Source organism: Cheilinus undulatus, linkage group 6 (genome assembly GCF_018320785.1).
Source record: "Cheilinus undulatus linkage group 6, ASM1832078v1, whole genome shotgun sequence".
NCBI lineage: Eukaryota > Metazoa > Chordata > Actinopteri > Labriformes > Labridae > Cheilinus > Cheilinus undulatus.
This window is the reverse complement of record NC_054870.1, coordinates 46,066,441-46,083,081: the sequence shown is the minus strand read 5'-3', so window position 1 is coordinate 46,083,081 and position 16,641 is coordinate 46,066,441. Positions and strand designations below refer to the sequence as shown.

The window sequence follows — 16,641 nt, the reverse complement described above, 5'->3', positions numbered from 1 at the left end:
GAGGTGACTAAAACACCCTTCTACTTCACAGAGAATGTTTCATATATCCACACTGCAGACTTTAACGCTGAAGGGCCATAATCAAGAGCATACAGTTGATTTAACATGCATAATTATAAATATTTCCTTTAAAAAGTGTTTTTTTTATCATAAAACACAAAGAAAAAAAATATTTGTTGATTTTAAAAAATGATCATACTAGTATGAGTATGCTTGAACAACTGTACGCAGTCTACATGCTCTTGCTAGATGTCTCTGCTAGGCATTTTTTACCTTTTACCCAGGGCTGTCTGCACTAATGCATTAACAGGGATTAATTAAGTTCCTAATTAGTGCAATCATTTTTAAACTGCATTAATTGCATGCTTTATTGTCCCTTGGGCACACTTTGGTGAAGCCACTGCATTGTCTCCCTGCAGCCACATTGATGTAAAGTAAGTCCATCATTGCTCCTAAGTGTCTCATTTTACTTTTAAAAACTCTTCTGCACCTTGTGATATTAAATATTTCCTAAAGTGTTTTACTGTCTTTCAAAATAAAAACAGATCCAAACAAGAAGTCAACTGCCCTTAGTTAAAGAGAGTATCTCTCTCTTTTTTATTTGTTTTTGAAACATGTTCTGTGAAGATTTTATCACCTGTGGTGTTTTTGAAATTTTTGACTGTATAGTTTCACATAAGTATGGAGAGTATTTCATGCAGAGCAGGCAGCAAAGCTAAACTCTTTTTCCCAGTTCAGTCCTGACACGAGGAACAAGCAGATGGAAAATGTCACCAGAACGCAAGCCATAGTGGCTTTTAGTTCTGAGAAGAAGAGTACATAAATAAGAAAGAACTGAGCCAGGAAGAGCCTTGTACATCAGCCAGTGAGTATACCTCTGAACACTTAAAGAAGGCCTGTCAGATTTCACGTGGAGTTCAACCAGTGACAAACTTTAGAGCACAGTGACTAACAGTATTCAAAAGCTGTAGATATTTGACTGAAGCATCCCTGTACGGTACATCATCATGATTAAGCAACGCTAGAAAGGTTCATGATACAAGATGTTTCCGAGCTCTTAGAGAAAAGCAGGATTTATTTCTATAATAGAAACCTATTTTTACTCTGTTCGGTAACCAAAATGGCAACGTGTGCTTTCGACAGCAGCTCATATCAAAAAGAAAACCCAAATATTTAAAGTCTGAAGCTTGCTCCATAAGTCTAATTCATGTAGTTAAGACTGAAGGGATGTTTGCAGGTAACTCACTTGTAAGAGTAAATACCATGAGCTTGGTTTTATCTGGGTTTTAAAAACCACTGTACGTTTTGCAAATGAGACTGAAAACACTGAAAGCAGACTGAAAAAACTCAAAGACCTGTGTAAGCGATGATAACCAGCAATAAATAATGGCATCATCTGCATAAAAATTATTAGAGACGTTTGACAGGTTAATATAAAGGGAGAATAAAGTAGGTTCTAAGACGAAACCTTGGGCCCACCTTTAGAGACTAGAGCTGGGCAATTAATGCAAATGAGATTTAACCGCAATATGGCCTGTAGCAATTTTCTAATCACAGACATTGCAATATTTCCTTGACTTGAAATGTCTAAAAATACCAGTTTGATACAATTTTTTTGCTGCAGAGATTTTATGCTCTACACATTATGTATACATCCAAACGACTGTTTTTGGAATGTTTACAAAAATCCTACGTTTCCTGTTCATGCATTATATTTCAAACGAGAATAACATAAAAAATATCATCCCCTTCAGTATTGCAGTTGATGTCAAATTTGCTATAGAAGCTGAAATTTCTTGAAATCTTTTATCCCTAGTTTTATTTATCTAACATTGTGCTGGTTATAATATAGAATGGTTAATTGCTTGTGTTTGCTGAACAATCCATAAGATAAGGAACCTAAAAATAATCTGATATTAAATAGCGATTGCAATATTGGGGGGGGGGGGATCCCAACCATATTATTTCTGCAAATCATTCAGCCCTATTTGAGACCTTCAGAGAAGAAGAGGTGTTACCAGCAAACTGTAATCTATCACAGTGGCTCCCATCCTGTTTTTCTTGGCACCCCCTACTTTTATCTGAGAAGAGCTGAGCCCCACCAAGAGCCACAGCAAAAAAGGTGAAACCTCATCAACATTGATTTTCTTACTAAAATCTCTTGGCATAAACAATTCAATAAGTGATTTGTCATGACTGCGGGCCAATCTTATTTTGACAACTTCTGACCAGACAAAGTCTCAAGCCACCCCTGAGATCTTTGGTGCCCCCTTAGGGGGTCCCAGACCCCAGGTTTATAGCCAATGTTTGATCAGAAAGTTGGCAACCCATGATGCTGCTTGTTTAGAGATGCAAATGTGATGAAGGACATTTATCAACAAACTGAAATCTAAAGTGTGCCTTTGACAAATCAATGAAAAGGGCTACACAGCATTTTTCACGATAGGGTGTGGCCCTCCATTGTTATAAAACTACTCCCTGAAGATCTCTTGTGATTTATTAAACTTTTTGGGCATTAAACAGCGCAGGCATACCTTTCTTAGTATTGCTGCTGTCTTTATGTTGCCCTGTACCTACACTACATGACAAAAGGGTAGATTCACCTTTCACAACCGTTCAGACTGTTTAGTTTAAGGTGCAAAAGCAAGCAGACAAACATTGATCAAATGTAGAACGATAGAGAGGATTTTGAGACAAATTCAGAGCCATATAAATTCAGTAAGAGCAACACAGACATCATCCAGATACATTACATTCCTGTTAGCCAAAGAAGGGGGTTTTTAAAAACAAAGTTTGCATGCTATAATGAAGTTTTTAATGCTTTTGCTGCAAATTATTCAACACTTACCAGCTTCAGTTTTTTTCTTTGAGTGCAATTAGAAAATAGCTGCCTTTTTAAACTAAATCTATGAACTCATCTGACTGCAAAAGACAAAGATAAGTTGACTTTCTCTGGGTAGAAATGCTCCAACAACTTTGGTCAATCAATTTTTAAACAATGACAGGAACACGATGCCAAATGTCAACTGTGCAGGTACAAAAATCATTTCCTTGCAAACAAGGTGACATCAATTTCCCTCTAACAGCATGACAGCACCAAACTCAGACAAATAACCCCCGACCTAAAATAGCATACTTTAAAAGATTTTTCGTTGGTTTCAGAAAAGCACTAACTGTTTGTATCAAGTAAAGAAAGGATGATCAAGACAGCCGCAAAGTCCAGATAATGCAATACAACTGCATCCCTTAAAATGCTGATACTGCTGTTGTCAGCTGAGGTATAGGCCTAGCTTGTTCTGCTGGTGTCGGGTATTATTAATTCATTAATTGTGGCTAATGCAGTGGTGTTTTGCATAGATCCTAATGATCTCTGAGAGTTTTGCCTTTGCTATGTTATATAATTCTGCAGTATATTCGTAGAAGACACTCCAACACTTCAGGCAGTGACTATCTGGCCTGTACATATCTCTGTGGGTCTTATCAAGCCATTACAGAAAAACTGGCTTTCTTCAGGTGTCTGTCAGAGCCTGCTGCTAATTGCTCTCTGACTGAACATTCTGTATGTTAAACTCACCTGCATTAATTTCCCTGTGACTAAAACTTACAGGAAAGTGAGCATGACTCATGAGTGACTCATATAATGTTCATGCACAGGGGGCCTTGACGGAATCATGACGCCATGCTGAACCCAGAAACACTGCAACTCAGGAATCTCACTAAGCCCTCAAAGACTTAGAAAAACAACACAAACTGAATACAAAATTGGCCAAAGTCGACACTTCCAAAGTCTAGACATCATACACTTTGCTTCAAAACAGCTTTCTATAGAGCGGGGCTTTTACAGACGGCTGTATTGGCTTAAAAAATTATTCCTATCAGTCTGTCCACCACCTTATTAGGATATCATGTATAACTTTGCCTTGCAGGTTTATTTTTCCAGCTTTCTTGCTTGTTTGATGTGATTTGGGGTTATCTAGCTACTTTGAAAGTAAATTTTCTAGAGAAATGCGATTTGCTTCATCTTAAAAGGATCATTCGTATGTTTTGAAGTTGCTGTTGCATAATGTACTTAGGGAAAACAAGTATATTACCTAAAGGTCTGTACCGGCCCTGTTAGAAGAAGCTGTCCAAAAGAAAAGAAAGAAACTGACACCAAACGTTGCACCTCTGGTTGGGTTTGTAGCGTCGTAAATCCAAGCAAACACTGTTTTTAAATATTTTCACTGCTTCACCTAGACGTCTGACATTCTTTTCCTTTGACAATGTGTTTATGTTCCTATCATCGTTCTATTCACCCATTTCAATCTTCATAAAAGGACCTTTGTGCTATAGCACTGTGCATGGCTTGTGAAGGAACACAGCTTTAGTGCTGTTGAGAAAAATGTTGTGCCTAAGAATAAGCTGTCTGACGATAAGGCAAAGCACTGAAAAAAATCTATCACATAAAGTTTACACCCTCCAAAAATCTTTTTGGTTTTGCACCCAGCTTGAGAAATTTCTTGCCTTAAACTTCTGCTGACCTTATATTAATATGAACAATGCATCTCTGTCTCTTTCAGCTGTGCTGAAGTGAAGCCTTGAGAGGCTCTGACACATTGTGACGTAACTTGGAGCCAAGATATGGACCCAGTTATGTAAAATACAAAGACTGTATTGTAAGATTTCATTATGTTTCTCCTTCTATCTGCCAGTTCACTTACAAATACTGTAAGAGACCTGTTCATCATGACACTACATCTGCTCTTTTTTGGCAATAAATAACCACTGTGAAATCTGTTATTTAAGTTCCACGGGTATAAAAGGAACAGCAATCTTGAGGATTCTCTCAGAGGGTGATTGGAAGAATGTTCTGTCCCATTCATTACGAGCCAATCAGAGCAACATCAGACAGAATGAGGTAATAGACATGAGCAGCTCCAGTAAATAACGGGAGCTTTGCAGGCAGGTGCTTCGTAGTTTACAAAAAGGTGGAGCTAGTTGTTGGATCGAACTCATGCTTTACCAGTGACAGGCCAGGGGCACATATTTTTGCATAACATGACCTTTAAAGTCAACTGACATAGGTCTATTGATTTAGCCTAAAACTCCACTAATCTATATATGGACAAAATTTAAAGTTGATATATGCTGAAATACACAGGCAAAATACCGGATGCAAATATCGGCAGAAATTTTGATATCTGCTGATACCAATAATTGCCTTTAAAAGCTAATATCTGCCGATATTGATATCAGACTGATAATATCGTGCATCCCTACAAATGGCATTAGTATTTTAAATTTTAGTATGCAAATTAGGCTTTTTACAGAATTTTCAGACTAGACTATGAGAAAGAACCCTGGTGGCTGACATGGAAGGTCCTGTTTTGTACTCAAGCCTCTTGAAATTAACCTGACACACCAGATGAAGAACCTTCCATAATCGGCGTTCAGAAAAGGGCAGAGCTTTTGAAAAAAAAACCAAAACAAAAAAAAAACTCAGAGGGTGATTGGATTAACGTTTTGTCTGGCATATCTTCACGGGCCAATCAGAGCAACAACCCAAGGTGTACCACTACTGACAAATAAACTCCATAGAGTGCTGCATAACGCGAACCATTGCGACTTTATACATGTCAGTACACTTTTTGACTTCTGTCGTTTTTGAGAAGAAAACAACTCACTGCTGTTCTTTGTTCTTCTTTTAACGAAGAAATGTCGTCAAGTACTGATAAAACTGACACTATATAGCTGCATCCACGCTAATCTCTTCCACCATAACTGCACCGGCCTCTTCTTACTGCTTGCATATGTCATGACTCTGCTGTGCCCAAAAGTACTGCCCCTCATCGCTGATTGGTCCTGTCACTTTCTAACCGGGCCCAAAGGGTTTAAATGGGAGCTTTGCAAAATGGATTTGACAGTAAGAAACACAGAAACAGACAAATCCATCCACGTTGCAAGGTTAACTTGAAAGTAGCTGTACCACAATCTAGACACGTCTATCCACATTAAAAAATATTCAAGGTATAACTGCCCATTTCAGGATACTTATTATACTCTTTAATTTTAATTTTGGAGTGTTTCAAAGCCTACAACATCTTTGGATACTCTGAAAATAAAAAAATAAAAATATAAGAACTTATAGTCTTGCGTTTACTACTGTTTAATTCTTTTTAAGACTCTGCAAAAACCCTGTGAAAGCTGTGTTGCAGCCACAAACATGCACCCAGTCTGAAACCTCCATTGTACACAGAATTCCATGACTAAACCAGCACGATACTAACTATCATCTTTGACTTATACTACAGCTGGGGGGAAGTCAGCTGTTGCTCCTTCCATCTTGATTCACTGTAGGTTATGTACTCACTAAAGATTAATACCTCTTTCAACACAACTTCAAAAAAGAAACTGTCCCTTTAAGATGAAGGAAAGATGCACCAGCTTAATTTTAGAGAAAGAGTAGGAAGGCACAATACAGCAGGGGACCATACTATTATGTTACTTAACAGAGTGACTAAATAGGAATCCCCACAACACAAATACTAAGCGAGAAGAGTAAAAAAAAAAGTGCATGCCCACTTACATGATGTTGCTGTCCCACAGTGCACAGTAAGGGTTCATGGTTCCCTGAAAGGCAGGGGAAGGACAAAATCTTTACAAAGCCAATGATAACAACAACCTATCATCATTATCATCATCATTATAAATAACAGCACAGTTGTCCTCTCTGAAGACCTTTAGAAAACCCATTGCACGGTTCATCTACATTGGGTTGTCGGGTTAACAATCAGAGAGACGCACACACAGTTGCTGACACATTCAGAGTTGCATGCTCTTTATCTCCAAGACGAATAAAAGGGCCTGGATCACAAAAGGGATTGTCCGTGTAATTATCTGACTGCAGCGTGCTCTCCTGACACCGGGGGCTTGTGAATTAATTATCGACCCAATTAACCAGCATTGTGTGTTGGCTAATGTGAGTTGATGTGTGCCATGTTCATTGTGGAACGGACAGAATGGACAAAAAAGCCTTTCTTAAGTGTTAAAAAGGATAACAAGGGACTCTTTATAGGCCAGACAATATCCATGTGTTAAGTTATACGAAGGTGTAATTTGGTGCTTACATTAGCCAGGTGAGCCAGTTCAATCTCCAGGTGGGAATCGGTTGCCTTGGGCTCAGGCCTCACAGTCACAGCAATGACTTTAGAGTTCACAACTGTGTGGTTCCTGGGTGAAAAAGAGATGACAAAATTAGACATTTCACCTTTTAGATTTTCTCTTTAGACAATTTTTCCAATTCAATGATACACTGAAAAACCTCAGATCTTACCAAGCTTATTTGTTTAATTTATAGAAAAAACCCTCATTATTAAATGCCATATTCAACAGCTTCAGTGATGCTAACACCAGTACACCAGTACAGTAGCATCACAGACAAAGAAAATCACATGCACTTAACCCACACAATGGCTGATGAACACTGAGGCATTGGCTTTCTATCACAGAAATACTGATATTATTTCTTCGTGCTCAAGTTAAACAAGAATAAAGTAGAAAATTGCAGCCAATGCAGAGGAAAGGAAACTTTGTCCACCGCTGAGAAAAGCAATCTAATGAAGCACCACTTGTACGAAACTAGTTGCCGGAGAGTTTGATGCTGCAAGCACCAGGGACCTGGATGCAGGTACATTAGCTCAGCGGACCAAGGAGGATCTACTCCATCCAAACAGACAAGTCGGATTTAAAATCAGCTCCTGCGCCATAAGCTGGAAGTACAGACTTATCAGCCTGATCAAAGTCTGCCGTTAATGACACGCATCCTATATCAAAGATTGAGTCTGTTTCCTTCAGAGAACAAATGAGCAAAATACCTGAATAAATAATGTTATATGAAATGTGCAAGTTTTATCCTCTCACTTTGCCACAGCAACACCATATGATATATACATCAACATGAGTTTTGAAACAAACAGTAGAAGTAGCGTGACCTAACAGCATGCAATCGTCAAATATCATTTTGTGTCAAGCAGCATTCTATTAAATATTTAATTCTTAGCCATGTAAAGTTTCAGTTTTCCCCTTAAACAGTATGGCTTTATTTGACAGGACAGTTGAAGAGAGAAAGGAAACACAGGGGAAAGGATTGGGTGAAGACATGCACCTCACAGCACCTTGATTAGTAGTACGTATATGGATGTCACATTTTGAGATTCATTTTGAATGTGGAGAAATAGAAGTGTACTTTGTTGTATTCATGAGTCTTTGGTGGCGAGCTGAAAAGTAATGCCTCTGTGTAAACAGAAGTCTGAGTTTAAAATTTCAAACACAGTTACAGATGTTATTAATGCACTGCTATCTCTACTCTGAAAACAAGCTAAAAGTCGCCCAAATACAAAAGTAAAAGAAAATCAAGAAAGTTCTCCTGATACTCCTGGTGTCTTATCATCTCCCTCATTCCTCTTTCTTTTGTTTATATGTGCAACAGAGAGGACACTAGAAATGGTGTTACTGTGTAAAAATGATTATTTGCATGATGCTGCTTCTCCTGTAGGGTGTTACTAAACTCTAATATGAAACAATTTAATTTAAGTTGATTGTGTAACTGACGCTTGCTTGTGTTGCTGTTAGGAAACGCTGCAACACCAAAGTTATTTTCCTATACAATTTATTCTATTCTAATGCAGAATTTATAATTGTGAATCACAACGCGCTGGCTGGAAAAAGTAGGTCCCTTTAATAGTTATCGTTCTCAAATAAGGGGAAAACAATGATGAAGTATTTGCATGTAACTCTTAATAGCTACTGTGTTGGGATCATGGGAAAAACATAGAAATAAAGGTGCTGTATGTTTTGTTTTTGGTAAGGTTTATTCTGGGCATTTATGTGCCTTTATTTGATAGAGGAGGACAGTGGATTGAGTCAGAAAGGGGGGTGAGAGCGAGGGAAAGACATGCGTTAAAGGGCCTCAGGCCAGATTCGAACCGGCACTGTCCTCGTACATGGGTCGTGCCTTAACCACTCAGCCACCTGCGCCCCCTGAAATTTTTTTTTATCAAATTAAATAATTTGATTCAAGGAATTTATAACTTTAATTTTTAACAAAGTCCAAAGTGTTTCTCATTCTTAAGATGATTGCCGCTTTGCATTGAACAAGTGTGGCAATGTAAGGTGTCTTACAGCTACAACAGAGCAAAGACAGGTGCAGAACTAGAAAACGCCTTGAGTTGAAAGCCTGCAGGAAGTAACCAACTTTGTAGATAACTACACTCATGGTGCAAAGGACATGAGCAAAGCAATCCCAGTGGTTATCTCTGTACAACAGGAAACATCCAAACACATTAAAGTACATCTAAAAACACCTTAAGGCATCTTAAACCCATCTTAACACTGCCCAAGGACATGATGAAAAAACTTCCCCCCGGATTTGAATTTGTATGGAGTTAAAATTACATTCTGAGAATTGAAATTAACTCTGAAATGTTTAACACTGAGGATTCAACACTCCAGTTTGTGCTGTGCTGGTTTATTTAGTAAGGTTTCAATTTTTTGCCATGCTGCAAAGGATTGTAATGTTCATTTTAATTTTCATGTAAACTACCAGAACAGTGCCATGAGAACACAATCACTGATTAGTTCGAGGAATAACGTTGAAACACTTGTAAAGAAATAAACCAACAACTTATTGATTGGTCAGTGAGTTAGGTGTGATTTCAGTTGACCAATTTTCTTTGGTTGATCCAGATCTACTCGTTACTAATGTTCAGTAACTCGCTAACTCACAGCTTAAAGATAATTGTATGTTTTTCTGGACTCAGGAGACAAGAAGAAATTAGACAAGAACACTTGCTAAGCTCTGAGGTTTTACTGTAAAGTCAAACACTGAGAAGTCACTTTCTTTAGTTAAAGCAGGAGCTTGTGTTTGATGTACCTGCTTAGCTGCATTAGCATACTGTATTTCCATTTAAAGGTTACAGGGATAGAAAGGATGAACATCAGACAACATTCACAGTGTCTAAAGCTTTAACCCCAACTTAACTTCAATCACCTGAGGTCTCTTTTTATGCTCTGTGAAGAAGTATTAACACTGAAGGATTAGGCGTAAGTGCTGTGAGATCTATAGGGAACGCCGTAGTGAAACTTGATTCTGAGTTTCACCGGAGACTTTCTGCACATTCTGAATTTAAATTTCCCCTATGCTGGCTCATCTCATTATCAAAAATTTACAGCGAGCGGTCTTTCTAATAAATTATTAAATTTGCAAAATATCAGCCAAAGGTATTTTCTCTGGTGCAGCTCGTATTGAATGCTGACCTAAATATCCAACTCTCAATAACAGTAAGATTAAAAAAAAAAAAACTGTCCGATAGATGACAGAGCATATATACAGGATGTTTGTCAGTGATGGTGTTCAGAACATCCAAGCAGGGCAGAAAACAGAGAATAAAAATCAAAGCCTCGTCTAAACTGAATGACATGTTTCTTTCTCTTGCAAGCTTTTAAAATCTGGCATTCAAATCCTGTTTCAAAGACCATATCCAGCTATTGTGTATTTGACACAATACTTCTTTTTTATAATAAGATGAAACCTATCAGCACTTCCCTCTCGGCAGAAAACTGTCAACTTTACAAAGGAAAGTGGAGGTGAGACTGCAGCAGCCTCGAGTCCTTCGAGCACCACTCAAGCTGAAGATGTTTTGTTCCACTTTGTCATACAGTATGAGTGAGTTTTTCTAACTCTGATTTATTTATAAAGTCGTGTCCCTGGATACAGTGGATACATTTTAAACATTTTCCACTGCTTTCAAAACCAGAGAAAGTCGTAATTTATATGATTGTAACTGGGAATGTTATGGCATGTTCATGTTGACATGTTATGGCAACATAATGAAAAGTAAGCTGCTACTGGAATCTGCTACTCTGCTACCCTTTTGTTACTTTTTCAGTGTTTTAATCTTTGGTTTGAATAAGTAGTCATCCATTTATTCAAGTGCATTGACAAACTTTTGACATTGGGATGCAAAAATGATCTTTAAAACTCCAAAAGATTAATTCAGCGCAAGGGGAAATCTTCAGTGCAATAAGTTGATGCATTTTCTCCTTAAACTTCTGTTAGTTCAGATTAGGGACAGATATGATTACCCATAATGTCTCACCACTTATGCACCTGGATACACACTGCTTTAGGCTAATTCAGTTGAACTTAGGCCTACATTCACCATAATTTGCCACAGGTAGGAAAAGTATGGCCTAAAGGAACTTGAAAAAGATAACTATGGTGGTTACTGTGGATTGGCCTTAAGAGCCCCCTAGAGTGACCAAATGGCTGACTTCACTCAGGCTATATCCAATAATTTCTCCAGTCTTTGCTCTCATCACGTTATTGGTAGCCCTAATGGCACACATTATGGCGATGAAACCAGAACGTTGAAGATTAGCCTGCTAATAATCTTGAATCGAGATAGAGTCCTATAAAGTTTTGGGGAGAAAGATGTCTTCCGTGAGCTGATGCTGTTTGTTGACATGTATTACAAGCCACTATCACAGTAAACAACAGTGACGAGAGTGGCTGTATGAAGAAAGCATGTTGTGACAAAGTGGCTGTCACTACAGACTTCTGGACAGCTCTCACCCAGAGTCAGAAGTTATCATCACTTGTCATTTCATTGAGAACTGCGGTTTGAAGACTGCTGTTTACAAACATGCAGTACTGATAGGCGACACACTGCAGAAAACACAGCAGACCATCTGAAAGCAGCTGCTGAGAGAGGAGTGAGGTATATGGGTTGAAGTGTGAGGCTAGGTCCATATTCTCTCATAAGGTAATGAGAGTGCTAGACCGTTGAAACTACTGAAATGCCAACACCTCTAGAGAGTCTGAGCGTCAGTGTCCCTGTAGCCTATGGATGATGTTTTTCTCCACATGTGCACTGAGGGCTGCAGCTCCACCTGTGACAGCTGGCCCGGCCCGGCCTGGAATGACCGCTCTGTCCTTGGGACGTTGGTGCCAGGGACTTGTTGACTGGGATGTGACACCAGGTGTTTATTTGGGGCTTCATGCTGCTTTTCCAGGGACTAATGTCATCCCTAATTAACTACATATTCTACACTGCAGTGACTATGTTTCATTTGCTAAACTAAAGTTGCCACAAATGATGCAATTTTCAAAGTTTCATGGACTGATATTGAAGATTTATAGCCCCCGAAAAACTAAGAAACCACTACAAAATACAGGCTGTTAAAACCAGAAAATTCAAGGATTTATTTGGCTTTAAAAACAATTGAAGCTATTTTAGGTGATGACAGTGCTCAAATATATGCGCAGTATAGCCTTGTATGGATCTTTTTAAATTAATGTGCACTTTTAAGCATCCTTATGTACCTTTAAGGACAATTTGAAAGGGTTTCATACTTTTTCCCAGAGCTGTATATACAAAAAAGTATTCTTATAGCACTACTTGTCACACGTAATGAGTAAAGTGTTATAGAAGAAGTATCTGTGTTTCTCTTTTGCTGTTAAAACTCAGAATTTAACATCACTGAAGTCTGACATTTCAGGGACGTTGGAGTCAGTCAGAGCCTACTTGAAAGACTTGATCTACTACTTGGAATTAAAATGGACACTTCTGCAGCTTTCAGAGGATTAAACCTGTCTCATCTCTTCCTGAAAACTAGAAAATCCAGACAAAGAGAAAATGGTGTCCTTACTTTGGTGAAGGTAGCATGAGTCCAAGAGTCTTGTAGAGAACTGTTCCCAAAATAAAGACAGGCGATCCTTCCATATCTAAAGAGAGAAATTACAATAAATAAACATGTCTGCCAACTTTTATAATGATTAGACTTTCTTTTTCACCCAACTTTGTTACATTAGCAGACCTTGTTGCCACATTTTTGTTAAAAGTACATTCTTTGAAAATCTACATCCTGTATATGTTCTAACTCTGCCTTCCAATAACAAGGCCAGTTTTCATAAATCACAGGAAAGTTTTAATTGGGAGTAACTCTTGGCTTATGTAAACTTGCTAGTTAGCAGCGCCAGAGCAGTTTCTGCCAATAACACTTAAGAAATCCTTTTTTTAAGGAGCACTTCTCACAACTTTGCTCGACAGACTTTGTTGACTCCAGCGCGAGAAGTGCTAAAGTCTCCAATAGAATCAGCGTCTAACACTGTCCAAATGAAAGAGGCCAGGATTATGCACATGGCACACATTCTTAATCAATCCCTTGTTTTGTTATCTTTGATATATTCCAGATAAGACTGATCGCACCAATTAACCAAATTGTCTGGCTCTGGATCCTGATGTATAAAGTGGCAAATGGCAGTGTTTGAAAGGATGCTGAGTTCATGAAAAGTCAGTGACTTAACAAGCACAAGAACTGGCTTTGTTTAAAGGCTTGTGGTAATAATTCATCTTCTTAAAAGAGAAGGAAGGGTAACATTAAGAAAATAACTTCTGCAGAAGACAGATGTGTCTCTGAGAAAGTCTTATTTGAAGTTTTCAGACTTCAATTTGGCAAACTTTATTCAGCTTTGATGAGAAGTTGAGATATTTTATGTTACTGTTCCTCTGTGGTAGCCTCTGAATCCATCACAGTCGTCTCACTATACAGTTATCATAAATTTCTGCCTCAGTTTTCCCTATAGATTCTACAAATTTTACTACAATCTTTACACAGCAGTACATTTTACTCATAGGTATTCCACGATGAATAAATATTGTGCTTGAATTCAGTGTTTGTGGCTGTGAATCCCAAAGGAAAATGCATTGGACTAGCAGCAGTACGGCAGTATCTGTGAAATATATTCAGTCACAAACCTGCTGACTGTGAAACAAAGAGGCCCTTTGGGATGACCACTTTATCTTCGGAGTTCCTGGCCCAGTCGACCATGCCTTTACGACCCTTCATGGGGAAGTTGATGTCAGTCATCACAGACACTGCAGGAAGTCTCTGGATGCTGGCCACTGCAGATATTAAACACAGAGACAGAAGAAGAAGAAATACTGATGATCAATACACTTCAGAGAATTTGTGAGTTGTGGATTGACTCATAGAGTCTTTTTTTATAAATCAAACAGTCAGCATGTAATGAAAACAATATGGATACACATGTTTGCCAAACAGGCAAAGAATCTACAAGAAAATAGTGCATCAATAATGAATCTTATTTAACATTTGATCTAGATCAGTGGTTTTTGAGTGTTCAAGCATTCTCCACCTTCCCTTTAAAGAGAAACTGCAACCCAGATATCTGAAATTTTCAACCAATCATATCCATTTAATCCCCTGAGGCCTGAGCTTTTGTTTGTAAAACATTTTTAGGTTCTACTACTTATTTAGGATCAGTAGGACCTGATAAGTTTAAAAGCTTAGCCTTGTCTTTGAGCAGGAAGTAGTCTTACACCAAAAATGATGTCCACATCTCCGGGACAGATTTTAGAGCAGATGTTTTGGCTGTGGTTGGTCAGTTGTTGGAGGTCATCAGTCATTGAGAGATAAATAGTGTCACTTTTCCTTGTTATTTTGATGATGGACAACAAAGGTGTGTTAAGGGCCAAGCAGGAACAAAATTTCCACTAAAAGTTCAGAATTTTCTGGAAATGTATCTTTCCAATATCCACAAAAATTCCACTTAATTTTGGAGAAATGACCTCAAATTTCTGTAACAAGTTTAACATACTTTCAGTATTCCATAAAAGTACCCTGATTATTTTTTTTAAATATTCCACAAACATTTCTTTGAAACTTTATCATAAAGCCTTAACCTTCCAACAACAATTCCCCAAATATTCCATGAAAAATTTCAAGTAACATCCCCATAGTTTAACAGCTAATTTCTACTAAAATGTCTTATCGAATTCCTAAATAAATACAAATACATTCCCAAAAGTCCAGGCAAAAAAAATCCACCACATTTCCAAACAATTTTCCTTAAATTTGCACAAGGACAACCCAAACCCAAATGACCAAAAACTTCAAAAAAATTTCCCACATTTCCATGAAAATTCCTTAAAAAATCCAAACAAATTCCCCCAAATAGTCACACAAATTTCCAAAATTTCAAAGGAAATGACAAAAAAAAAAAATTCAAAATTTCACCCAAAAATAAGAAAAAAAATGTAGAAAATACAAACATGCCGCCAAAATATCAATAATAATACTTGAAATTCCCCAAAATATCCAAAAAAATATCCCCAAATTCCAATAAAAAGCCAGTAAAATTCAAGCAAATTTTCCCCATCAATAACATTTTCTGCCCAAAAAATTCCTTGAAAATACCTGAAAATCTCCAACAAATTCTTTAAAATATCCAAACAAATTCCCTAAAATGTCTTCCTTTATTGTACTGAATATTGCCAGCATCCATTCCTGCCACACTCTCTGCTTGTCATGTACAGGACACCATGGCAACTGGAACAGAGTGTATTATGTTGGAGTTAGAGCTGAAACATATTGATTATTCTGCATTTGTTGCAAAGAAGACACGAGAAAATGTGGAAGAAGATGGAATTTCTGGCTACAGAATCATTTTAGGCAGAGGATACTACAATTTTTGGCATGATTTCAGATCTCAACAACTAGATTTGATTTTTTTTTTCCATCATCTGCAGCCAATTATGTCACACTTGAGAGAACAAAATATGCCTGGAAGACATTTTAAGAGACAAGCATTTACCTGATGCTACCCAGCAGTCCAAACACACGGCTCAAGGTCGGCATCTTTTTAATGCACGGTTACGTTTTGGAGGAGGTGCATGTCATCTGCTACCTTCATATTACATAAACTACAGTCATGGTGATGTAGAGGTGCAAATCAGCCATATGGTTTTTCTTTTTGACTATAGATTCTATTCACTGAAGAAGTGGAAGTGCTCCTTTAAAGAGGCGTGAAAGGATCTAAAAAAATATTAACACCTCTTAAAAAATGAGACATCACAGGATAGACCTCTTTTTCTCTGGTTCACCAATTTACTGGATGACTGAAGTTGAATAATCCGAATGTTCTTTGCTTTACTGTACACGTGTCTACCACACTGAAATATTCACATTGAGGTATTGCTGATAATGAAAACTGTTTAAGATAACTGTAAAAAGAAGTACCACAGACGATAAATACTGTAAGAAAAATACATTTCTATTCATTTTTAAACAATGGGACATTTTACCTAAAGAAGAGTTCAGTAATCTATATAAAGCAGAATAACTTGTATTTTGCTTTTGATTATAGCTTTTATACCTTGTGGCATGCTCTCCACCAGAGGGGCTATACCTATTTTGGAGCAAAAAATCAAGTATTTTTGCCTCATATGGTAAGAATTAAACAGCTTCCATGCATACAGAGGTGCTTATGGGATGTCTGGATTGTTTCTTGATTTTTTAGGAGCTATGCAGTCTGTGCAGAGTTTTTAGACGTGCTTGGGCCAAAATCTGAGGCTGAAATAAGGCACAGATGTGGCGAGTGAGCTGCCTGAGGGGGACAGTGGGTGGGAAGGAGGATCAGCACAACCCTGTCAGTGCTCTGAATGTCTTTGCATATCACCAGGGGCATTGAAGAATAATCTGTTGAATCAAAAACAAAATCCATGCTTTTAGGGAGGAGTAAGAGGTGCATGTGGTGGGTCAGCATGGCCTAGGGTAGTAGGGTCGCCACAAGCCCCCAGT

General features: G+C 37.9%; 1 protein-coding gene across 5 annotated transcripts in view; it reads right to left on the bottom strand.

Annotated features, from left to right (window-relative positions):
• Positions 1 to 16,641, bottom strand: part of adgrb3 (adhesion G protein-coupled receptor B3) — a 253,558-nt gene that overhangs the window by 78,516 nt on the left and 158,401 nt on the right. For all 5 annotated transcript variants that reach the window (XM_041789905.1, XM_041789907.1, XM_041789906.1 and 2 more), the window contains 4 exons: positions 13,797 to 13,943; positions 12,688 to 12,763; positions 7,107 to 7,209; positions 6,566 to 6,609 (listed from right to left, as the gene is read on the bottom strand). In XM_041789905.1, the coding sequence (XP_041645839.1) occupies positions 6,566 to 6,609; positions 7,107 to 7,209; positions 12,688 to 12,763; positions 13,797 to 13,943 (370 nt within the window). The remainder of the gene's footprint in view (positions 1 to 6,565; positions 6,610 to 7,106; positions 7,210 to 12,687; positions 12,764 to 13,796; positions 13,944 to 16,641) is intronic.